This window comes from Netta rufina (assembly GCF_964035555.1).
Source record: "Netta rufina genome assembly, chromosome: 1".
NCBI classification, from domain to species: domain Eukaryota; kingdom Metazoa; phylum Chordata; class Aves; order Anseriformes; family Anatidae; genus Netta; species Netta rufina.
The window spans coordinates 206051632-206073192 of NC_140123.1; the positions used below are offsets into that span (position 1 = coordinate 206051632).

Genomic DNA, 21561 nt, shown 5'->3' on the forward strand with positions numbered 1-21561 from the left:
CGCTGCAGCGCGCGGCTTGGCTGGTTCCTGGGGACTTCCCAAACACCCTCCCGGCCCAGCGGGTAATTCCAGCCCCCAAACTCCCCGCGGGGTTTCAAAATCTCAAGGGATTTTTCTGCATTTCCTCTTCTCAGCATCCGCGTTTGGCTGGTGCTGGCGCTGGAAAATTCCCGGTAGTTTTGGGACCCCACAGAAAGTGCTTGGAGAGCAGGAAAACGCGGCAGCTTCCGCGGGCACAGTCTGGCAGCCCCGAGGACGAGGCGATTTCAGCAAAACGGGGGCTGAGAGCAGGGAGGCCACAAGGCTGGACGGGCACAAACGCCAGCTCCAGCCCTCGCTGCTGAAAGCCTGGGTGCCAGGGGTTGAGCGTGCCATTTCTCAGGCCGTGGGATGAGCAATCTGCATCCCCTGGACTGCTCCCCGTGGAAAACTGCACGAGGACACCACCACCACTGCCACCACCACAGGGCACGGGCCCTGCTCCGCTGACCCCATAAAGCTGCCCCCTGTGCTGAGGCAGCTCGGACCCGTTCCTGTGGGAGCTACGGCACCGCTAAATGGGCGCAGGGCAACGACGGTGCCACACGGACAGGGGCGTGCCGGAGGGTCTTCAGGTGGGCTTACAGATCTGCCCCAGCTCAGCACCGGAGCCCAGACCTTGATCCTGCCGTGGGAGGCTCTGAACTGAGCCGTCCCGGGGCAGAGGAACGAGAAGAGCTTCAAAACATCACAGGCTGCTTGGAAGCACAGCACCAGGGCCCAGCTCCTGCTGCTGGGTACCAGCCGTGCACGGCGTTGCTGCAGCCCGATGCACACGATGCTCCTCAGCCATTTATCGTGCACAAATCCCCGCAAAGCAGAGGTCTGATGGGCCTTGTGTCAAGCTCAGTCCTTATGAAGGGACAAACTGATTCAGCTTCTCCATGGCACATGGGGAAGGATTCAGCTTCTCCATGGGTGTAGATCAGCTGGGGGTAAGAACAGCAGCGCCCCGGGGCTGGTGCCCAAATGGCAGCACCGTGGTGGAGCTGGGCCACACGGAGCTCACAAGCACAGGAGGACAAAGCCACGGGCCCCCAGGCAGAATTAATGATCCCTGCAGGAGGTGAGCCCGGGGCCTTGCCTCGCCCAAACCCGCAGCGGGAGGACGCTGACCCCGTGCCCGTTTCCCCTACGGCTCTGCAGGGCCAGCACCCGAGGCGGGCTGCTCCTCAGCCTTCACGTCTGCAGGAAGGTCTCACAGCAAGACAGAGCCGTGTCCTGGGCTGTGCAGACTCTGCCTAGCGCAGCCAGAAGCATCTTCAGCAACAGAGCCATCCTCTCGTGCCCCTGTGCTTGCCGAGCCTTGTTCTCCACAGCTCCGCTTTACTCCTTCACCTCTTCTCCTTCGCCGGTGGTGCTGCAGGTCCTCCCCAGGTCTGCAAGGATCTATCTGGGGGCATCTTGTCTATGGCGATCCAGGACAACCCCTGGATCCTTCACATCCACCCCGTGAGTCCAGGGGAGGGCAGAGCGCCCACCGCCCAGCAGGAGGGGAGGACACGGGAAGCCCCCAGCCCCAGCAGCCGGCTCGCTCCTCGCTGAGCCCAGCGCAGCCACCGGTGGCTCTGCTCGCTCCCAGCACTGCCAACCCGCAGTCCGTGGGTCCAGACCGAAGTGGCAGAGGAGCTCGGCTCAGCTCTCATCACAGCACAGGAGCAAAGTGCCCAAGGACATCTCTGTGCAGCCCGCAGGGGGCCGAGACCCCCAGAACGCAGCCCCACCGAGCCCCCTGCCCGGGCCAGGACCGGCGGCGGCGCGTGGCTGCACAGCCCCGTGCTCTGTTACCCGAACGAGGAGGCTGCAGCTGCCAACACGCAGGCAATTACCTTGTGGTCGGAAAACAAAAGGCCCTCGCTGCTTCACCCCGGGGAGCAGCAGCAGCCCTGATGCTCTCCAGCACGCGGGTGCCAAGAGGAAACGCAGGAAGCGTCTCATCTCTGCCAGCACGCACCAGCTCCCGAGCTGGTGTCTGCCAGCGTTTCCCCTTGGCCACAACGCGCACCTCAACGCCCAGGTGGCCAAAAGGCCAACGGCATCCTGGCTTGTATCAGGAACAGTGTGGCCAGCAGGGCTAGGGAGGTGATCGTCCCCCTGTACTCAGCTCTGGTGAGGCCGCACCTCGAGTACTGTGTTCAGTTTTGGGCCCCTCGCTACAAGAAGGACATGGAGGTGCTTGAGCGGGTGCAGAGAAGGGCGACGAAGCTGGTGAGGGGCCTGGAGAACAAGTCCTACGAGGAGCAGCTGAGGGAGCTGGGCTTGTTCAGCCTGGAGAAGAGGAGGCTCAGGGGCGACCTCAAGGGAGGTACCTCAAGGGAGGCTGTAGCGAGGTGGGGGTTGGTCTGTTCTCCCACGTGCCTGGTGACAGGACAAGGGGGAATGGGCTTAAGTTGAGCCAGGGGAGTTTTAGGTTGGATGTTAGGAATAAATTCTTTACTGAAAGGCTGTCCTGCTTGGCCTGTGCTTGGAGAGGAGCAGTGCTGCCACGGGGAAGCACTCACATCCTGTGCCTCTGGAGCAGCTTCCACCAGGAAAAAAAAAAAAAAAACAAAAACGATTTTTGTTTGGAAATGCTGTCAGTGAGCTGGGGCAGAAGCTGCCAATTCCTCAATTCCTGCTCCCTAAGACACCGAAAATGTGCTCCTCGGAGCAGTCGGGCACAGAAGGGACGGCACCGGGGGGCACAAGGCTACCAGCGGGGGCTGCCCGGTGTCCCCAAGCTGCCTGCCAGCCCCGCGTGCTGCTCGGCCACGAGCCTCCCGGCGACTGCTGGAAAGCCTCGGAGCCACCCCATGGCTCCCAACAGGACGAGGCTTCAATTGTTTAAATTCCGCAGATTTTTTGGCTGGACAGTTTGGCCCTTGGGAAAAAAGCGCAGCTTTCCTCTTTCTTGGCACAGGTCCCAAGTCCCCTGCAGACAACAAGGAAACGCGAACCAGAAAAATAATACAGATTTTTGCCTCAGACAAAGTAAATAGCGACGTCCAGGAGTGCACTGGGATTACGGGGAGCACGCGGTAAATAGGAAGAAGGTTTCCCACCGGCGGTCCCGAGGACTGGTGGGCACGCAGCACCACGTGGCAGCTAGAGGAGCTCCACGAGCAGAGCACCCGAGATGAGAACAGGGACCAGGAGACGTGTCCAGCCCCGAGCTGCTCGCTCCTGGCAGACACCCGGAGCACGTCGGCAGCCCCCTTGGGCAGGGGGTTCACGTGGCAAGGGTTGGGTAGTGGGGGCCAAAGGGGTGGCTGCTGTGAGAAGAGGCCAGAAGCTGACCCGTGTTAGATAAGGGGCCTGCTGCTGGCCAGAGCAGATGGAAGAAAGGGGAAAAAAAAACACTGGGGAACAGCAGCTGGGAGAGAAAGGAGTGAGAAAGCTCCCTGCAGCCCCCAGGTGAGTGCAGCAGGAGGCAGGAGGTGCTCCAGGCACGCAGCACAAGTTCCCCTGGGGGCTGTGGAGAGGCCCCTGGTGGAGCAGGCTGTCCCCCTGCACCCATGGGTCCCACACGGAGCAGATCTCCACGCTGCAGCCCGTGGAGAGGAGCCCACATGGAGCAGGGGGCTGGGGGGAGCTGCCACCCGTGGGGGCCCCGTGCTGGAGCAGTTTGGGACTGGGGGATGGACCCCGTGGGATGGAGCCGTGTGGGAGCAGTTCCTGAAGAGCTGCAGCCTTTGGTCAGTAGGATCATGTGGGATCAGCTGGGGAAGGACGGCATCCCATGGCAGGGACCCCACGGGGAGCAGGGGCACAGAGGGACCGAGGAGGAGCGGAGGAGGAAGAGCGCTGCAGGCTGACTGCGGGCCCCAGGCCCCTGCGCTGCTCGGGGGGAGGAGGTGGAAGAGAGCGGGTGGGGAAAGGTGTTTTGGGGTTGTTTTTGTTTCCCACTGCTCTAGCTTGTGAGCAACAGGCAATAAACTTCATTATCTCCTTACTCAGAGTCTGTTTTGCCCGTGACGGCAATCGCTGAGTGACCTCCCTGTCCTTATCTCAACCCTCTCCACATTTTCTTCCCCTTTCCCTTTGAGGAGGGGGAGCTCGGCTGCCCACCCCAGTCAAACCCCCGCACCCTGCAGGCGCCAGCAGAGGTTTGTGCACCCAAAGTGCTGCCCGTGGGAGAGACAGGCAAGGCAGAGCCCAGCACACGCCACCTCAGCCCCACGTCTGCTCGGAGGGGACAAAACCCTGGGGACAGCGTGACCCCGATGGGGTCCCCTTCTACATCAGGAACCCGCAGCTCCCCTGGCCAACACGAGGGCTGCTCAGGGATCCTAATGCTCGTAGGGCAGCAAATAAACTTCTAAAACTTCATCGTCGTCACAGTTTGTGCTCCGCTGCACTCAGCCAGGACCAGGGAAGAGCTGCAGGAGGAAGAACGCAGCCGAGAGGGGGCCTCGGCCTCGCGGTGAGGGGGTCCCGCGGAGCCCACGCTGCTTTCCAGCAGAGCGGCAGCCCCGACGCAGCAGGGAAGGGTTTTAAAAGAACTCCTGCTCAAATTTAGAAACCGAGGAGAACAATCCTATTATCCTTGATTAGCTAAAAGCTGGTTTGTGAAGAACCCACGCAGCGCCAAATTAGACTGGGTGTGTCGCTCTGGGTACGACCCAGCAGCGATCGCAACCTCAAAGGGCTGCACGGCAGCGGCCGGAGGGCTGGGGGAGGGATCCAGGGCCCCCACCCCTGGCCCGGCGGATGCAAGCGGAGCACACCCAGCCCTGCAGCAGGGCGAGCCCCCGCCGGCCCGGGCTGGGCAGCGCTGGGAGAGCTCTGCCGATGGATGAGCCCCGCTGCCGGGGACAGGGACAGCAACGCGGAGCTTCATCCGTGCAGCTCCTGAGAGAAGCGTGGCCAGGAGCAGTGGGGGCACGCCGAAACCCACCGCTGCCAGGGCTGTGTTGGGGTGGGTGGGCGCTGCTCTCTGCTGGGGCAGTGCGGGGCCGTAGTGGGACAGCCAGCCCGGGCCCCGGCCCCGAAGGGCAGCACACTCACCAGCTCGATGCCTTGAGGAAAGGGGTTGTCCTCCCAGTCCTTCTCGGGGAAGCGCTGCAGGATCTGTCCCTGTCCATCCCCGCTGCCTGCAGGAAGGAGAGGAGGGTTAGAGGGCAGGCAGCCTCCTGGTGATGCCAGGCAGAGCTCCAGCAGCACGACACCCCCACGGACACGGCAGCGCAGCAGCGACCCCAGCCCCTCCACAGGCACGGCCACGTGTGCCCTGGCACAGGAGCAAACAGCCCCGAGCAGCTCTGGGGATGCACAACCTGGCACAGCAGAAGTGCAGCAGATCTCCGGCCAAGTTTACCCTTGGTTTCCTTCCTCCTTGCCACTGCTCGTTATCTGCAACTTGGCACTCGACGTTTTCCCCGAACAATGGAACCGAGCTGCTCCGTTTCATTTTCAGGTTCCCCTGGGGCCCGCAGCTGCCCCGTGGCTTTACATCACCTGAAGCCCACCCCGCTGCTGAAGGCCACCCACACCTTCCCCCGGCTGAACCCAGCAAAACGAGCGTCCCCCGCTCACCCCCTGCCCGAGCTGGCCATGTAAGCACAGAGCCAGGCACAGCAGGGACGAGGCCAGCGCTCCAGGAGGCACCCAGAGGGCCTGAAGCAGCAGCAAAACCCCACTGAGGCTCCTGTAACTCCTGCTGCGCTCCTGGAGCTGTCTGCGAGGCCAGCGATGTGGCCTGGCACTGCCCACGTCCCCTCAGCTATGAGCTTACACACCGTAAATCCCTGCACCAGGGCATGGAGCTGCAGGGAGGCACCCAGGGCACTGGCGGAGGGGTGGCCCCAGCCCACGGACCCGCCGGGGGTCCCGGCGGACGCCTCCTCTCCTCCTGGCAGGGACGTCCCAAGCCTGTGGGGCCACGTCACGGGAGGAGCCGCGCCGGGAGGTGCGCGCCGCCAGCGGGATATTTTGGGCACCCAGACCTGTCTCCACCACCCCGCTCACCACCGGCCAGCCACAGCTGAATTTAGCAGAAGACGGCATCAGAAGAGATGCCACTTATAGCCCGAGGACCGAAATGGAAAGGTCAGTGCCAAGTTGTGAAGAAAACAGTGCCAGGCGGCACGTTGGCCGAATCCCCCTCGCCCGCCCCTCGGGCAGGGCTGGCGCAGCGGTGGCACCAAGCACCACGAGGGCTGCCTGCTCCAGCACTGCGGGGCTGCACGGGCAGCACGAATGGAGAGGTCGCTCCAGCAGATGTTGGAGCAAGAGGGCACTCAGCCCCCGGGCTTCTCAGTCATGTTATTTAGCAGTGTGCACCCCACATGCACCCCAGCTCCTTCTGCCAGCACCACCAACCGGCCTGGCCCACAAACTCCGAGCAGCCGTCGGTGCCGAGCCATCCGGCGCTCCCCTCGGTCCCTCCTCGGGCAGCCCGACCCTGCCTCCTGCTCCCTGCCCCGGCACACATCTGCCTATCGGGCTGTTCCATCAGCGCAGCCCTTCCTGCGGCACGGAGCCGGCCCGGCTCGCCGATTCTTCTGCTCCCCGTCCCGGGAAGGCACGTGTGCGTGTGAACGGGCGCTGGCGCAGCTGCCGCGCTCCTCTCCTTCCTTCCTGCCGGCTCCTCCGCGCAGGAACGGCCGCGGGACCGAAGGTGACACCTGGCCGCTGCTCCTGGGGCAGCCTGCGACGCCCGGGATCCGTGTCAGGCTATATTTGGAAGTTTATGAGATCTTATCACAATACAGGAAACTCTAAATAAGCAAAAAGTTAAACACTCAGCTGACGCACCACAACCCAGTGACCTCAAGGCCCGGGCAGGCACGCTGGCACGCTGGGGACACTGGGGACGCTGGGGACACTCTCCCGGGGCAGGCAGCTCCCAGCCCGGCCAGGGCTGTGGCCGAGCGAGAAGCTCCCCACCGCTCCCCTTGCTCCTGACACCGCTGAGTGCTGGGACGAGAGCAGCTCAGCCCCAGTGCCCAGCGGAACAGCCGGACCGGGGCTGCGCTCAGGGGCCCTGTGCCCTGCTCCCGGAGCGTCCCCTGGGCCCTGCAGCCCCGTCCCCCCGGCCTGGAGGCTGCCCCCAGCCCCTGTGCACCTCTCCAGGCTGGCACTGCCGGCAGGAAGCTCGCAGCAGTGTTTCCATCCACTTGGACCTGCCCCTCGCTGCGACGGCAGCATGAGGGAACTTGAAGAAACACTTCCATCCATGGGATCGTGGCTGGCTCAGCTCCTCCCAGGGCCGTGCCTGCAGCCCGGGGCCCTGCCTGCGTCCCCCAGCACTGCACAGCCCATGCTCAGCCTCCAGAGCACTCAGACATCGCTCCCAAGGTCATTAGGAGCTTCAAATTGCTCCCCGGCATCTCACAGCTGAAATTGGTTCAAGCTCAGCTGTTTTAAAGCACCACGAGGTACCCCGTGCCACAGGAGCACCGAGCGCAGCTCCTGCGGTGGTTTCCCGCAGCGTGGTGCTCAGCCACGAGGCACAAACCTGGTGACAACCTGCAGGGGCCCTGGGGCTGCTGCCACGAGTGCTCAGAGCTGTGCTCAGCCCCCACCGGGCCCAAACGTGCCCGCGCCGTGCCATGGAGGCGGGCACGGGGCTGCCCGCAGGCTGCTCGTGGTGCTCCCGGAGGAAGCAGCGACCGAGATAACCCTTGCCAGGCCACGAGGAGGGTGAAACAGCGTTGGGCAATCACCCCGCAAGAAGCAGGAGCTATTGCATCAACTGCTGCCCCGCTGTGACTAACGTGCCAGCACCTCTCTGCCGCGCTCAGCTCCACCTGCAGGGCCAGATCCCGGCACCGCTGCCACGCGGTGGCTGGAGAGAAACGGCACGGCAAGGGCCTGGGGAAAGCAGGCACCACGGGGAGTGCCCAAGCAAATGTGTGGACCAAACGAGCACCTGAGTGTCCAGGATGGCTGGCACTGAAGCAAGCAGAACGCCGCGTTCAGCTGCTGCGAGGAGGCTGGGGAAGGAAGCGAGCAGCAGGCGAGGCGCAGCAGCGAGCGGCACGGCCCCGGCTGAGCACGGGCCAAGAGCACCGGGCTGCAGGAGCCCGCAGCGAGAAAGCGGCAGCAGGAAGCTCCCCGATTCCTGTTTGCTGGCCAAGCACAAAAGATCTGGAGCACGGGACAGCAGCCCAAGGCTGCGACCCGCACGAGGTTGGCCAGGCACCAGCAGCTCCCCGCGGCACACTCGGCTGCGGGCTGCAGGCTCGCCCTCGGCTGGAGCACCGCAGGCACCGTGCCCTCTGCCAACACCCAAGCCCGCAGCGCGGCACCGAGCTGCCCAGAAAAGCCACTCCAGCTCTTGGAGGCACTACAACGAGTGTCCCCCTTCTCTCTGCCCAGCAGGAGGGCAGGGGACAAGCCGCAGCCACGACAGCCATGGGGGACATCGCTGCAGGGCCCTGCGCGGGCTGGAGTGGGCACAGCGGGGAGGGATGTGTCTCCTGCAGAGCCCGGGGAGCTGTGCAGGTCCCCTCCCCAGCTCCCCCAGCAGGAAGCAGCCTCCTTTTTCACCCCAGCACCACTCCTGCTGTTTCACTTTCAGACACAATCCTTACCAGCCGTCATCTCTGGCTCTCATTTCCCCTGCGTTGCCCGTCAGGCCTCACCCCAGAAGAGAAGCTTTGGAGACAGGTTCCAGCCAAATCCCTTCTCATTTCTTCCTTTCAGCCTCAGGAGGAAGCTCCTTTGAGGTCCTCCCCCATACAAATTTCACGCTGAGGCTCCTGTGTTCACCCCCTTGGCCCCAGTTTCCTCCAAGACGAGGGGATTCATCACGCTGAGCGGAGGAGACGAAGCACCGCAGCCAACGGGGGTCAGCACAAAGGCACACACAAGAGGCAGGGACACCACAGGGACACCACGGACATCATCTCCTCCTCCGGGAGAAGCTTTGGGGGTTCACCAAACTGTGCAAGGAATCAGGGGGAAGTCAGGGGTTCGGAACTTGGTCCTGAAAGCCACAGCCCTGCTTCTCCCTCAGTGCCCTGCAACTTCACAGCTGGTGCCTGGACACCAAGGTGAGCCCCGAGAGGCAGCCAAGGGACCAAGGTGGCAGCGAGACCGTGGACAGCACGAGGTGGATTTCAGGCCTGGTGCATGGGACCTGAGAGCAGCCACGGCTCCACCACCCCGGTACCTGGAGGCAGGGTGTCCCTGCACCCCTGGGATCCAGCGGGATGTCAGGGTGTCCCTGCACCCCTGGGATCCAGCAGGATGGCACGGTGTCCCTGTGCTCCTGGGATCCAGCAGGACAGCAGGCAGCTCTGTGCTGGGAGCAGGGTGCAGGACCCCGAGAGACCTGCGGTGATGTGCAGCACCACGGTCCCAACGGCACGAGACTTCGTGCAACCTGCAGGAGCACCGGGCGCACCCCTGCGGAACGGAGAGCAGGGTGCTGCTCCCCCTTGGGTCGGGGCTGCCCTAAGGGACAGGAGGGGTCTGAAGGCTGCCGTGAGCCAAAAGCCACCTGTACAACCCCAGGGCGAGACAACAAGTACAGTGCCTGCAGAGAAAGGTGCCGAGCCATGAGCAGGGCAGCGCTTCCTAAACCCAACCAGGTCCCGGCTGCCTTGCGGTGCTGTGCCGCTGCGGTGGCCCCAGGGAGCAGCAGGAGCATCGCCCCCCCTGGTCCACATCACCCCCCCTGGTCCCTGGGGGCTGCCCCAGCACGTTGGACAGCCCCAGCCCCAGCCCCACCACCGGTGGCCGCGGCTGCCCCGGGACCAGGGTGGGGAGCGGAGGTCCCAGCCCGGCCAAACCCCGCGCACCGGAGGGCACGGCAGCCCCGAACAACACGGCGAGTGTCTGCCCGGGACACAATAACTGCAGTGTTCCCCCGTTACATATTTATGACACCAGCACGAAGAATGGCTTTGCTATGGGGGAGCACAAAAGGGCTGTGTGCGGTGCTGAGGATGGAGCTGCCCCGCTCCTCCCTGCCCCTGCGCGGTCCCAGCTCCCCCGGGGAGAAGCCCACCCATGTCCCAAAGCCACCGCGGCCCCACGGGAGCACGATGCCACCGCCGAGGGCACGGCTCGCCGGGCAGCCAGCCGTGGTGGTGGCATTCGCTGGGCTCGTGCTGTCCCCTCCTGCTCCTCCCAGATCCCCGACCCGCTGCCCCATTTGTCTGCAGAGGGGCCGGCGAGCCAGACCAATAAATAACCCACACTTTTTTCTTCGCTTCATGTTTTAGTGCCACTTCACAGGGCGAAAACTTGGGAAAAGACAGAGTTCGGCCCTTTCCCAGGCGGCGAGAGAACCAGATGCCTGCGTGCCAGCTGAGTCAAGCAGCCCTGGAAGCAGCCGCAAAGTCGAGGCAGATTTGAATCGACACCAACAGGAGCAGCGGCCCCACAGCAAACCTGCAGGACAAGAGCAGGGCGACGCGGAGGCTGCGGGCTCTAATTCCACTTCTGGTGGGTTTTAGGGCGAAACACTCCGTAAAGAACCAACGTGGCGCTCAGCATGCCAGCTTCTGTGCCGGGTATATCAGAAATAAAAGGACGAAAACAAACGAGGTCTCTGTTTAAAGATCGCCTGGGTGATGTTTGAAGACACGCTCGGCTCTCCGTAAACACGAGGTGATAAGGATCAGAGGGACAAACAGTGCAGGATGGGACCGAACCGCTGGACGGGGAAACGAGCTGCCTACGTGCGGGCCCAACGAGGAGGGGAGCGCCCTGTTGCTGGGAAAGTTTCCTGCAGTTGCGGAACTTCTCCCAGCTGCAGGCGAAGCACTCGACTCTTGGGTCACTTCGCTCCCAGAAAAACGTCCCCGGCACCGCGTCCGCGGGATGACACGGCCCCCGGCCAGACCCGACAGCGTTCCTCCGGGGCACGGCGCTGCCGGGAGCCCTGGGAGCCCTGGCCGAGCTGGGGAGCTGCTCGGTAAGGAGACTTTTATAGAAGAGCTAAAATTAAAGCCTCCAAAGAACTGGACGGCGTTGTTCCCCCTCGCAGACCTCTCCGTAATTCTATTTTCACACCATTCCTTGCCCGGGCCCCAGCTCTCGTCCCCAGGCTGTCATTACCGTTCTCAAACCCGTTCCTACCCACTCTCCAATTAGGGCCCAGAAGTGTCACCGAGACATCCCCTCTCCTTCCGGACACCATCCCGTGTGCGGCCACCGCCGGGGCCACCGGAGCCAGCGCTTGGGGTCTGGGTGCTGCGGGGGCAATCCTGTGAGACCGTGGGATGAGTCCCCTCCACGCCCACGGGACGGGTCCCCTGCCCACCCATGGGTGACCCCGGCTGCCCTCCCACCCCCTCCGGCAGTGCCCGCTCAGATCTCCGACCAAGGCGTCTCCCGAGGTCTCCGAAGCCGCTGCTCGTGCCCACGCAGGATGTTTCCACGATGACCGCCCTGACCCGCAGCCCAGGAGGAACTGAGCGGGTCCGGAGAGATCCCTCCTCGCTCAGGACCCGTCACGGAGGGTGGCTCAGGACCCCCGGGACAGCGGCACATCCATCGTGCTGGGCAGGGGGGGGAGAAAACGCTTTACTGCCGCCTCCGGCACAGGTTGAGAGCCGAGGCACGGCACATGCTGATACGAAGCTTTCCTCTTTTGTAAAGCTTTCCTGTTCCTTGAGCACACGCCAAGAGGAGAGTCGTATTTATCTTTAGAAACATTAAGGCATAAGAGGAAGCAATTAAAAAAAAAATATCCGCCTGTTTCCAAGAGCTTGTCCCAGAGAAGTGCTGCTCGGGGCCCGCAGGGTTCCTGGCAGCCGGCGAGATAAGCGTTTTACAGCTGCCTACCGCTGGCTCGCCCTTGGCCATTTCTGGAAATGCTCCTGCGGGGACGTAAGAGGAAGTCCCGCACAGAAACCTCGGGCTGTGGAAACAGCCCCCGGCCCACACAAGCCCCCACTGTGCACCCAAGGCACCTCGATGCCCTCGGCACGCTGAGGGGCCAGCCCCGGGTGCCCCCAGTGCCCCTGGAGACCCCCAGAGCCCTTCAAGGAGCCCCCCACAAAGGCCGTGCCGAGCCTCCACGACCCGAGGGCGCACGCAGGCACCGCAGTGCCAGGGGCTGCAGCTCGTGTCGGGGGGATGCTGCTCCTGGTGATGTGGTGTGGGCTGCTCCAGCCTCGTGGCTTGCACGCTCCTAACCCTGGTGAGAGCTCCTCACGGGGAACCCGAGCTCCCTGAACACCGGTTTGCCCGGCCGGCACTTTGCCAGACGGTCAGGATGCCAACTCAGCTCCCAGGTTTCCACAAACCACAACCTGAAAGCCACTGCTGCAGTGAAAAGCTGCTGGGGGGCCCTGCTTGTACCCAGCCCTGCCCGTGCCTGTGCCCAGGGCTCCCCAGCCCCAGTGTCAGAGCCCAGCCGAGGGGCGAGGTGTGCGAGGACCCCCGGCAGGCAGGGACACACTGCCCAGCCCCGACACTCTCCAATTATCAGGGCTTTATGGAGGTGCAGAGAGCCCAACCGGTGCCATGTGGCATTTTACATCATCAGATCCATCAGTCCAGACAAACAGAGGAAGGAGGAGGGTTGGCAGTGTCCCACAGCCGTCCCCAGGCATTAAAACATGGCCTCGAGGAGCATCCCCAGCACAGGACGGGGGGAGGCGAGCAGCACAACACCCCCGGCACGGCACTGCAGCCCAGGGCAGCAGGTGCCAGACACCACTGATGGGCTGGGGGATGGCAGAAGGCAGCAGGACAGTTACAGAGGGCATCACTGCCTCGGCACCGAGCCTCCCCACGCCTTCCCCGTGCCAGGCAAGCTGTGCCATATCGATTCCTACAAACCTGTGCCCCGTGAGGTTACACACACAGCACGGCTTCAGGCAGCAGGGGCGAGCACAGCGTGGCAACGAGTGCTGAGAGGGAGCTCCAGCTTCGGCCAGGGGCAGGCACTCCAACGGGGAGAAGTTTCTCTCCTGCAGCTGCTGACCGTAACAGGCATTTTCAGCGCAGGACAGCTGGTGTTTGGGGATACAAACCCCGTGATTCACCCACACCCCGAGCCCAACGCCCCGCGGTGCGCTCCAGGGCAGCACCCAGGAGCCACAGGACCCGACCCACAGCGCTCGTGGCTCCGCTGGGCGGTGGAAGCAGGGCAGGGGCTGAGCTCTCGACGCCCGCCGGTGCCTTGGGCTCTCTGCTCGCCCAGCGTGCAGCCAGGAGGAGGAAGCGACGCAGCGTGCCAGCGTTACCTTCACCGCCTCTTTTCACCACATTTCCTCCTGGCTGCCGGAGGCTGCTGCGTGACGGCGGTGTGATGAGCTCAGTGGGGCTGCACCGGCTGCGGGCACTGCATCTGCTGCATCTGCTACACCTGCCCCTGAGCACCGTGTCCGCAGGAGCTGCTGCCGTTTAGCTGCAACGCAGGAACAGCTGAGTGAAAGCAGGCAGCGAGGGAGCGTGAGGCAGTGCTGGGGCTGGGAGGTGACACGGGCGGACAGCCCACGGTTACTCGGGCGAAACGGGCTGTGTGTGTGAGCATCTCCTTCCCCACAAGAGGCTTTTTGGGTTGACACGGTGCACTCAGGCGTGGTTCCCGAGCACGCGGGTGTTTATGGGCGCGCTGCCTCACACCAGGAGTCTGTGCAGCCCCGTTCAGGACTTCCACATTCGCAGCAGGGCACATTTTATACAACCCCAGGTGCTCGCACAGCTAGCTGAGGTTCTCCCCGAGAAATGGACGCGGTGTCTGGATGCCTCCCGGGGGGTTTGTGTCCCGTGGGGGCAGCCCCACGGCACCGCACCAGGCAGGAGAGGCCGCAGGGCTGCTGCAAGTGCACTGGAGGAGAGGACGTGGAGCAGGGATGCTGCTCGGGAAGCCTGAGCTGGGTTTCCTCCACCAGCAGCAGCCTCGTGATGGAGGAGGAGCAGCTCAGGGCAGCGGGCACCGAGCAAACAGCACGGCCCACGCACGGCTCCGCTCGGGGAGGGTGTGGGGGGGGGCCAGGGGACAGCGACTAAAAGCATTTTGGGGAGGAACCTGCTCTATTTTTACCCAACGCCAAATTCCAGTTGCTTCCCGGGGGAGCCACGAGCCAGCTCCGAGGGCTCCTGTCCCGATAATTACAGGGCCGCAGCGCCAGCCTAAAAACAGCACGTGCTGCACGGCCCCCCCGCGGCACCGGGCACCTGCTGGCTGCTGCCCCCGGGGTATTTTTGGTGTCCCCCCAGAGCTGCCGGCTGCCTGCCAGCACTCCCACGGCCCTGCTGAGGCCGGGGGGCAAATCAGAGAGGTAAATTTGCCTCAAAAGTGTCACGGGCACCGCGCACATCCCGTAGCACACAGCGGCACGGAATGCCCCGAGCCTGCGAGGATCGGCGGGTCCAACTCCGCTAAGGACCAACCAAAAACCAACCCACATCCACAGAACCACAGAGCCACGATCAACACCGGCACTGCGAGCACTCAGCCTGGGCTCACAGCCCCCAGGGCACCGAGGGCAGCACGGTGGGGGCAGCCCAATGTGGCACGTGGCAGCAGGGGCACGGCACTGCTTCATTTGCTCCAGGCAAGCAAACCTTTCAGCTGGGCACCCAACAGGAGGGAGCTGCCGTAAGTGCCCCAAATGGGGCCAGGGCACCCGCAGGGACAGCGGCTACGGGGGAGACACGAGCAGGAGCTCCCTGCTCGCTCACCGACAGCACTGCCAACAGCTCCAGGCACCACACGTGGGCAGAGCCAGCCCTGCCCCTGTGCCACGAGCACTGGCTCTGCTCCACCACCTCTCCTCCCGGAGCCCCACTTCCAGCACCCCTCTCGGCAGCTGAATTTGGGCTCTGAGCCTCCCAAAAGCCTGTCGGGGGCAAGCCAACCGCCCAGCTCTGAGTCAGCACCCCTGGAGCTCTTCAGGAAACATGTAGCTGTAGAACTGAGGTGTGTTTTAGTGGTGGACCTGTCACTGCCAGGGTAAGGGCTGGGCTGGATGGTCACTGAGGTTTTTCCCAGCCTGACCCCATTCCATGATTCAGCCTCACCCAGCCTTTGGCTGCACCACTGCTGCTCCCTACGCCTCCCCCAGCTGCAGCGGGGCACAGCGCTGTGCCCGGGCATGGGGTTAGCACTCAGCACATCCCTGCCCACAACCCATTTCACTGCAGGCCCTCGTAATGCCCAGCCCTCAAACAGCCCCCAAAGAGCCCTCAAAGAGCCCTCAAAGAGCCCCCGTCTCCTCCTGGCATTGCGCACCGTCGCGCACGCCACCATCCCGGGTGACGCAGCCGAGTGCCGGATGAATGGCGCTGCCAGGAAGGGGCTGGGAGGAAAATCCCTCGCAGGTGACGGGCAGCACCGCCAGCAGTGCAAACACCGAGCGCAGCGTGAGCACGGGGCACGCCACGGCCCTCACGTGGCGCCGCACGGGGCGGGAGAGGCGCTCCCGGCACGGGGCAGCCGGAGCTGCAGGACGCGGCGTGCCACGGCACGGCTTGGTGCTGCCGAAACTCAGCCGGTGCCAGGCGTCCGGGCAGGACGTGAGCCACATCTCGTGGGCACCGGGCTTCATTTCTTGGAGCTCCGACCCAAGCACGGGGTTCTCCCACCGCACGACGTTACTGGTGCTGTAAGACCGATCTGCCTTCCTGCTTCGTTCCATTCCGCCGGCAATTCCCAAACGTTTCCCTGAGCTGCGCCAGGCAGAAAGGCAAGGTGCTGGTGCCAAGGCAGGGCACGGCCCCGAGCCCCTTCCTGCAGCCCCGCCGGGCAGCGAGGGCTTTCCCCTAACCCCAGGCACTGCCCCCCAGCCGGACCCGCAGCGAGGCACCACCGGAGGCTTGGGACTCCCGGTGGCTGCTGGCCACGTCTGTGCCGTGTCACCGCCGCCGGCCAGAGCCGTTCACTGCCCGCTGCCCAGCCGGGGCATTTCAGCCCCTGTCCCTATGGGATCAGGGCACCTTCAGCCAGGTCTGCCTTCCTTTTAGGCTCATCTCCACGTGGGAATGGGAGCGCACTTCTGGCACCACGCGGAGTCTGTTACAAACGGTGGAGGACTGGTAACTTGTAAAATTGTATTAAAAACACAAAAGGCACCGGGAATTTCACCCTGAAGGGAACGACCTCTCCTAACCCTGACAGCCCGGTGAGGGACTGACACCAGATGTGAGGGCACGGAGAGGAGCTGGGGGGGCCCCATCCCTGGGGGGGCCAAGGCCAGGCTGGAGGAGGGGTCGTGCCCACAGCAGGGGCTGGAACCAGGTGGGCTCTGAGGTCCCTTCCAACCCAAACTCCTTCATTCTCTGAACAGAGCAAGGAAACTCCAGCACCTCTCCCATCTGAGCACACGTGAGGAAAACACTGCTCCTTTTGCTTGGCAGTAAACTGTAAGGCAGACAAAGAGAGGGGGAAAGAAGAGAAGCCGAGCAGAGCGCTGCTCACCGGCTCACGCGAATCCCCCCGAGCCCTCCCTCTTCCAGCACAGCGGGGATGAAGGAATGACCCGAGCACTTGCCTGGATTGCCCCGACCCCACCAGGAGATCGCTCACATCTACAGTGTTTGCCAGGACCAACATCTCCTGCAGCTGCAGGAGGAGGGTTTGTTCCCAGGTGCCGGAGGCAGCACCGAGGCTGCACCGAGGAGGGATCGGAGCCAGCGCAGGGAACGCCACGCTCGGAGAGAACAAGGGCTGCGAGGGGCAACAGCAGCAACTGCCAGGACGTGACACGGGGAGCAGGCAGGGCTCCAGGTGCCACAGCCAGCGCCAGCACTGCTGGTTCTGCCCCGGTGTGTGTCAGGTGAAGGGAGAGGAATCGTTCAGAGGGGTGCCACTGACCCCACTGCACAGCACGGCCGTGTGCGCACCGACTTCTGGTGTGCTGGGGCCCTGGGCAGCCTGGTTGAGCAGGAGGCGTCCCTGTCCACGGCAGGGGTTGGAGCTGGATGATCTTTGAGGTCCCCAACAACCCGAGCCGTTCTGTGACACACGGATGAGGACACCAGCTGTGCTGCAGAGCTGCACAAGCAGCCATCGGAAGGCTCCTCAGTGCTCCTCCAGAGTCCATCCTGCCCCAGCCACCCCGAGCAGCCTGGCACGTGGCACTGCACGGGGATTTTGGCTCCCTGCATGAGAGCACAGCCGGGTGGTGCATGAGAAGCCACCGAGCACCACGACCCGCTGCACAGCCCAGCCTCACACCCAGCAGCACACGTGGTGGGGACGTCCCGCGGCAGTCACGGCCGCAGCTGCTGGCACGGGCACAAGCAGAGTCCCAGAGCCCTGCTGCAGCGTGGGCAGGGCGGCCCCGAGGTCCGGCTGCTTGCAGGGCTGTGTTTGAACTCGCAGGGCTTCGAGGTGGAGAGCAGGAACGCTGCACAACCAGCGCTCGGGGCCAGTGCTGATGGGGGGACCGGGTCGTGGAGAGGGAGGGAAGCGCTGCCCGCGGCCGCGAGGAGGTGCAGGGGGACACGTGCCAGGCAGCCCAGGGCAGGCAGGCAGGGATGCTGCCTTCCCGACACTGGAATTCGCCTCAGACTGACCCAGTGCTTCCCCCAACCCCTGCTGGGAAGTGAGGACCGTGCCCCACTGCAGCCCTTTGCTGAGAACTGCGCCAGCGGGGAAATGCGGGGATACTGCGAAAACTGACGGGCACGACAGCAGGCACGATGAGTCCTGGCCTGTCCATGGGGCCAGGGAACAACAAAACCACCTCGGAGGAGGAGGAGGAGGAGGAGGAGGAGAGGCCAGGCAGAGGGGGGCTGCAGCAGGAACCGAAGCCGAACGGTTCCTGCAGGAACCTCTCCGAGCGCGCCAGGGCAGCCAAGCCCAGAGGGGGCCGGGGCTGCTGCTAACGGGAACTGAGAGCAGCGCTAACCTCAGCCCCGCTAGGAGGGAGAACCAACACATTCCCCTTTGGCTTCCAGGCGTGCAGCTCCCTGGCGAGCTGGGACTCGCTGCTGGCAGCAGGCAGAGCTCTGCAGGCACCCTCAGCATCTGCAGGGGGCCGCTGGCACCGGAGACCCCGAGGCACCGTGCCATGGGGTCAGCTTCAGGAGGCTGCAACAGCGTCGGGGCTGGGTCCCTGCTCCGTGCAGAGCAGCCACCACCCTGCAGGGCCCAGGGCCCCCAAACTCCTCCGTCCTTACCGCCACCACCTCGTCCTCCGCACGAGAGCTTAGCTGGAAAGCCTTTAAGAGGCTGGGGAGTGCCCTGAGGTCACTGGAGCTCGGAGGGAAGGACGGGCAGCACCATGCCGGGCGGCGGGGATGCGTGCGTCCTCCAGGCAGCTCTGCTGCCATCACCCAGCTCTGGCTGCTCCAGGAACAGGTCCAGCACCTCTTGGAGAGCAGCAGCGAGTGCAGCACCTCTCAGCTCCAGCCTGGCCACGGCAGCCGCTCTGTGCAGGGGGGAATCGCTGCCTTGGGACACCAAAGGCACGGCCTGCACCCCACCAGCGCACCCAGCTCGCAGCACGGCTCCTGCAGGAGCAGCGCCCTCCCTGCAGACAGACAGACAGACAGACAGACTGACAGCAGCCCCAGGGGAGAACCCTGCAGACGATGCAGCACAACGGCCACCTCGGTGCAGGAGAAGCACTGTGTGACTAGGCAAGGGGACGCTGTGCAGCCTAACTCAGGAGCTGGAAACAAAATCCTCCTCCTCTCCGAAATCAGCAGGCCCGAGGCACCGGGCAGGCAGGAGACATCAGCGCCTGCCCCTGCCCACCCTGGGGTCCTCCCTTGGGTTTATCAGCCCCCAAAGTGGGAACCAGATCCTGGAAAGCAGAGGAAGAGGCTGGAAGGGGCTGGACATAGCCTGAAAACGCCTCCCTTCCCCACACCTACAGCCTCCCAGAGAGCCAGGGGAGCCGTGAGACAATGTAAAGCTGATTTTGAGGGTGAGGGAAGCCCGTGGGGCTCCGTGCTGGTGCTTCACCCCTCTCAGGGTCTGACAACCTGCTCCTAGATGAGGGAAGAGCACTGCTGGTGCACTGAGATGTCCTGAAGGCCGTCAGGGTTCCTGCAGCTGGAGAAGGCAGCGTCCAACCGATGCCACGGCCGAGGCACCTCACCGAGGCTCCGCTCGCTGCTCGCTCCCGTCCCACCTCGCCAACACCACTGCAGCTCCAGCCCTCGCCTCCTCCATTGCCCTGCTTCAGACAGATCTCAGCAGGGCTTCATCCTCTTCTCTTCACTATGCCCGTTTCACCCCCCGAGACAGAGATTTCCAGGAGGACAACCAGCTGCAAAGCAAAGCGAAAGCTGCCCAACTCCCTGGTGTCAGGGGACACGAAGCCTCCAGCCTGCCTCACTGGGCATCGGGAACACCAACCAGCCTCCGTCCCATCTACAGGGGACGACCTGAGCTCTAGTTCTTCCACACTGAAATTACTTTTAAAAAAGAAAAGGGCGATCACAGCCTCTTAGCAATGAGATGCCTGAGTTCACAGAAACGGTTAATCTTACAATCTAAGTTAGGGCAGTTTTGCCACTACCTCATAGACCAGTCCGAACCTCTTGGCAGCACCTCTCCAACAGCTCTGCCACGCACTCACCCGAGCCATCGGTGGCTTTAGGTCACTGCCAGCAGCTCTGCCCCTGAGGTGGGTGAAGGAGCTGCGTGTGCCGAGCCCTGCGCTGCTCCCCCCGTGGGCAGTAACGCCCCGGGGGCACAGGGGCTGCCCAAGTGTGCCTAAGATCCACGGGGGCAGCGGCCAAGGAGTCCAAAGGATGCAACCAGCCCCAGCCCTCGCCACCAGCACAGGCCCCGTGCCCCATTTCGGCTCCCCCACCACAGGTTGCTGCTGCTGCGTTTTACTGTCCTCGTCCCCCAGAGAGAAATCACAGAGCTGCAGCCCACAGGGGAGAAAAGGGGGAGAAAAGGGGGAGAAAAACGGGAGAAAAAGGGGAGAAAAAGGGGAGAAAAAGGGGAGAAAAAGCTCCACGCTGAGCTCCAGCACGGCGCAGGAGGCAGTGAGCAGCCAGGCAAGCCTCCAGCGACAGAGGGCTCGGCGTGACTCAACCCATGCGAGGTGCCCACGGGGCTGGGAGACGCAGGGTGCTCCGCAACGCGCGGCACCGCTCAGCGTTTGTGAACGGCTCCTTGCCACATTTGCTCCCCTAAATCAGATTTCACAACTTATCCCAAGAGACTCGAGGAAAAAAACTGCCCCCCACACGATTGCAGGGAGCCACAGGGAGCGTTGGCTCCCGACAGATCCCAAACCCTCATTTTCCAAGATTTTGGCCATTTGTAAAGAGACTCACACCCTGCAGGGGCCGAGCCTCCCACCACAGAGAAGATATTAATAACCTACTGAGCTACCACGTGGGGAAAGAGAAAACATGACCAAAATCAAAACCAAACCTAAAACAGGAGCTGAAGTGGAGGAACTGCACGGGGGGAACAACTCCGGGGGCAGCTCCTCCAACCGGGCACCGCTCCCCGCACCAGTGGGGCTCCGTCCCGACCCCAGCACAGCACAGGAACCCCTCCAACCAGGGAACACATCAAGTTTTAGGCAGGTTTCAAGCCTTTTCTCCAACGTGCCTGAAGGTTTCTGTGCGAATTAACGCAGATTTCCACACAGCCAAGCCCACAGGTGCTGGCTGCAGGGCGCGTGCTGCCACGAGGAAGAAGCCCCCGCAGGATGGGGACGGCGCCCACCTCGCCTGGAGCCACTGGACTGTGACCGAAACGCCCAAAAAGCCCCTTCCCCACCTCCACACCGCCTGCTGCTCCAGAAGGCAGGCTGCAAGCACTGCACAGGCTGCTGGGGGCACTGCCTGCCGCCCCGCTTCGCTTTTAGCTCATCAATCTCAGCGCCGAGTCTCTCGCTGTCGGCAGCACTAACGGGGGTGCAGAGGAAACAAAGTCCAACGCGGGCGGGCCGACTGCTGGGGACTGCACAAAAAGAGGAGCGTCAAGTGGAAAAACAACTGTTGTTCTTGATAGAGCAGGGGAAAAGAAACCAAGAGCGAAACTTTCACGCTGCGGGAAAACAAAGCAACGACACAAGCAGCCGACACACAAAACCAACACAGCGCACAAACCGCCCCCTAGTCCCAAAGTAATCCTGCCCGGAGCCAGAGCTGCCAACTGACGTGGTGCCAGGCTGCCAGCACGGATGCCCCTCGAGCATCAGAAGAGGGCCACGGTTTGGTGTGCTCATGGTGAGCAGCACCACGTGCCCTGTGCATGGGGCCGGACCCCGGGGTGCAGGAGCAGCGGGCGCAGTGCGGGACCCCCTGCCCGCAGCCATCAGGCTGGAGAAGCGAGGTCCCCAGCCTTTAAGAACCACAGGATGCTAAAAAGTGAATTCTGCAAGAGCTCTCAGGCTGAAGGGACTGACTTGGAATAGATGCAGGGGCTGGGACTGCTTTGCCCCAGAGCAAACCACAGCACGGAGCCACAGCAGGAGGTGAAAGGGGCACCAGGCCGGGCGAGCGCGTGCACCCAGACAGCGCAGCCCTTCCTCTCCTCCTGCCGAGCTCCCAGCTTCTCCCGGGCGAGGGGCTCTGCTGTGCACACCCGGGGGCCTCAGAGCCAGCAGACTGTGGTTGAGAAGCCCACAAACAGCCCGAGAGCAGCAGCAGTCAGCGTGGCAGCAGCCAGCATCAGGCCGGGCCAGGCGGCACACGGTGCACAGCTCG

At 63.5% G+C, this 21561-nt stretch overlaps 1 protein-coding gene across 4 annotated transcripts in view; it reads right to left on the bottom strand.

Annotated features, from left to right (window-relative positions):
* The window catches only part of SBF1 (SET binding factor 1), a 63328-nt gene that overhangs the window by 29455 nt on the left and 12312 nt on the right, over positions 1 to 21561 (bottom strand). For all 4 annotated transcript variants that reach the window (XM_084301084.1, XM_084301083.1, XM_084301082.1 and 1 more), the window contains exon 2: positions 5026 to 5111. In XM_084301084.1, coding sequence (XP_084157210.1) covers positions 5026 to 5111 — 86 coding nt within the window. The remainder of the gene's footprint in view (positions 1 to 5025; positions 5112 to 21561) is intronic.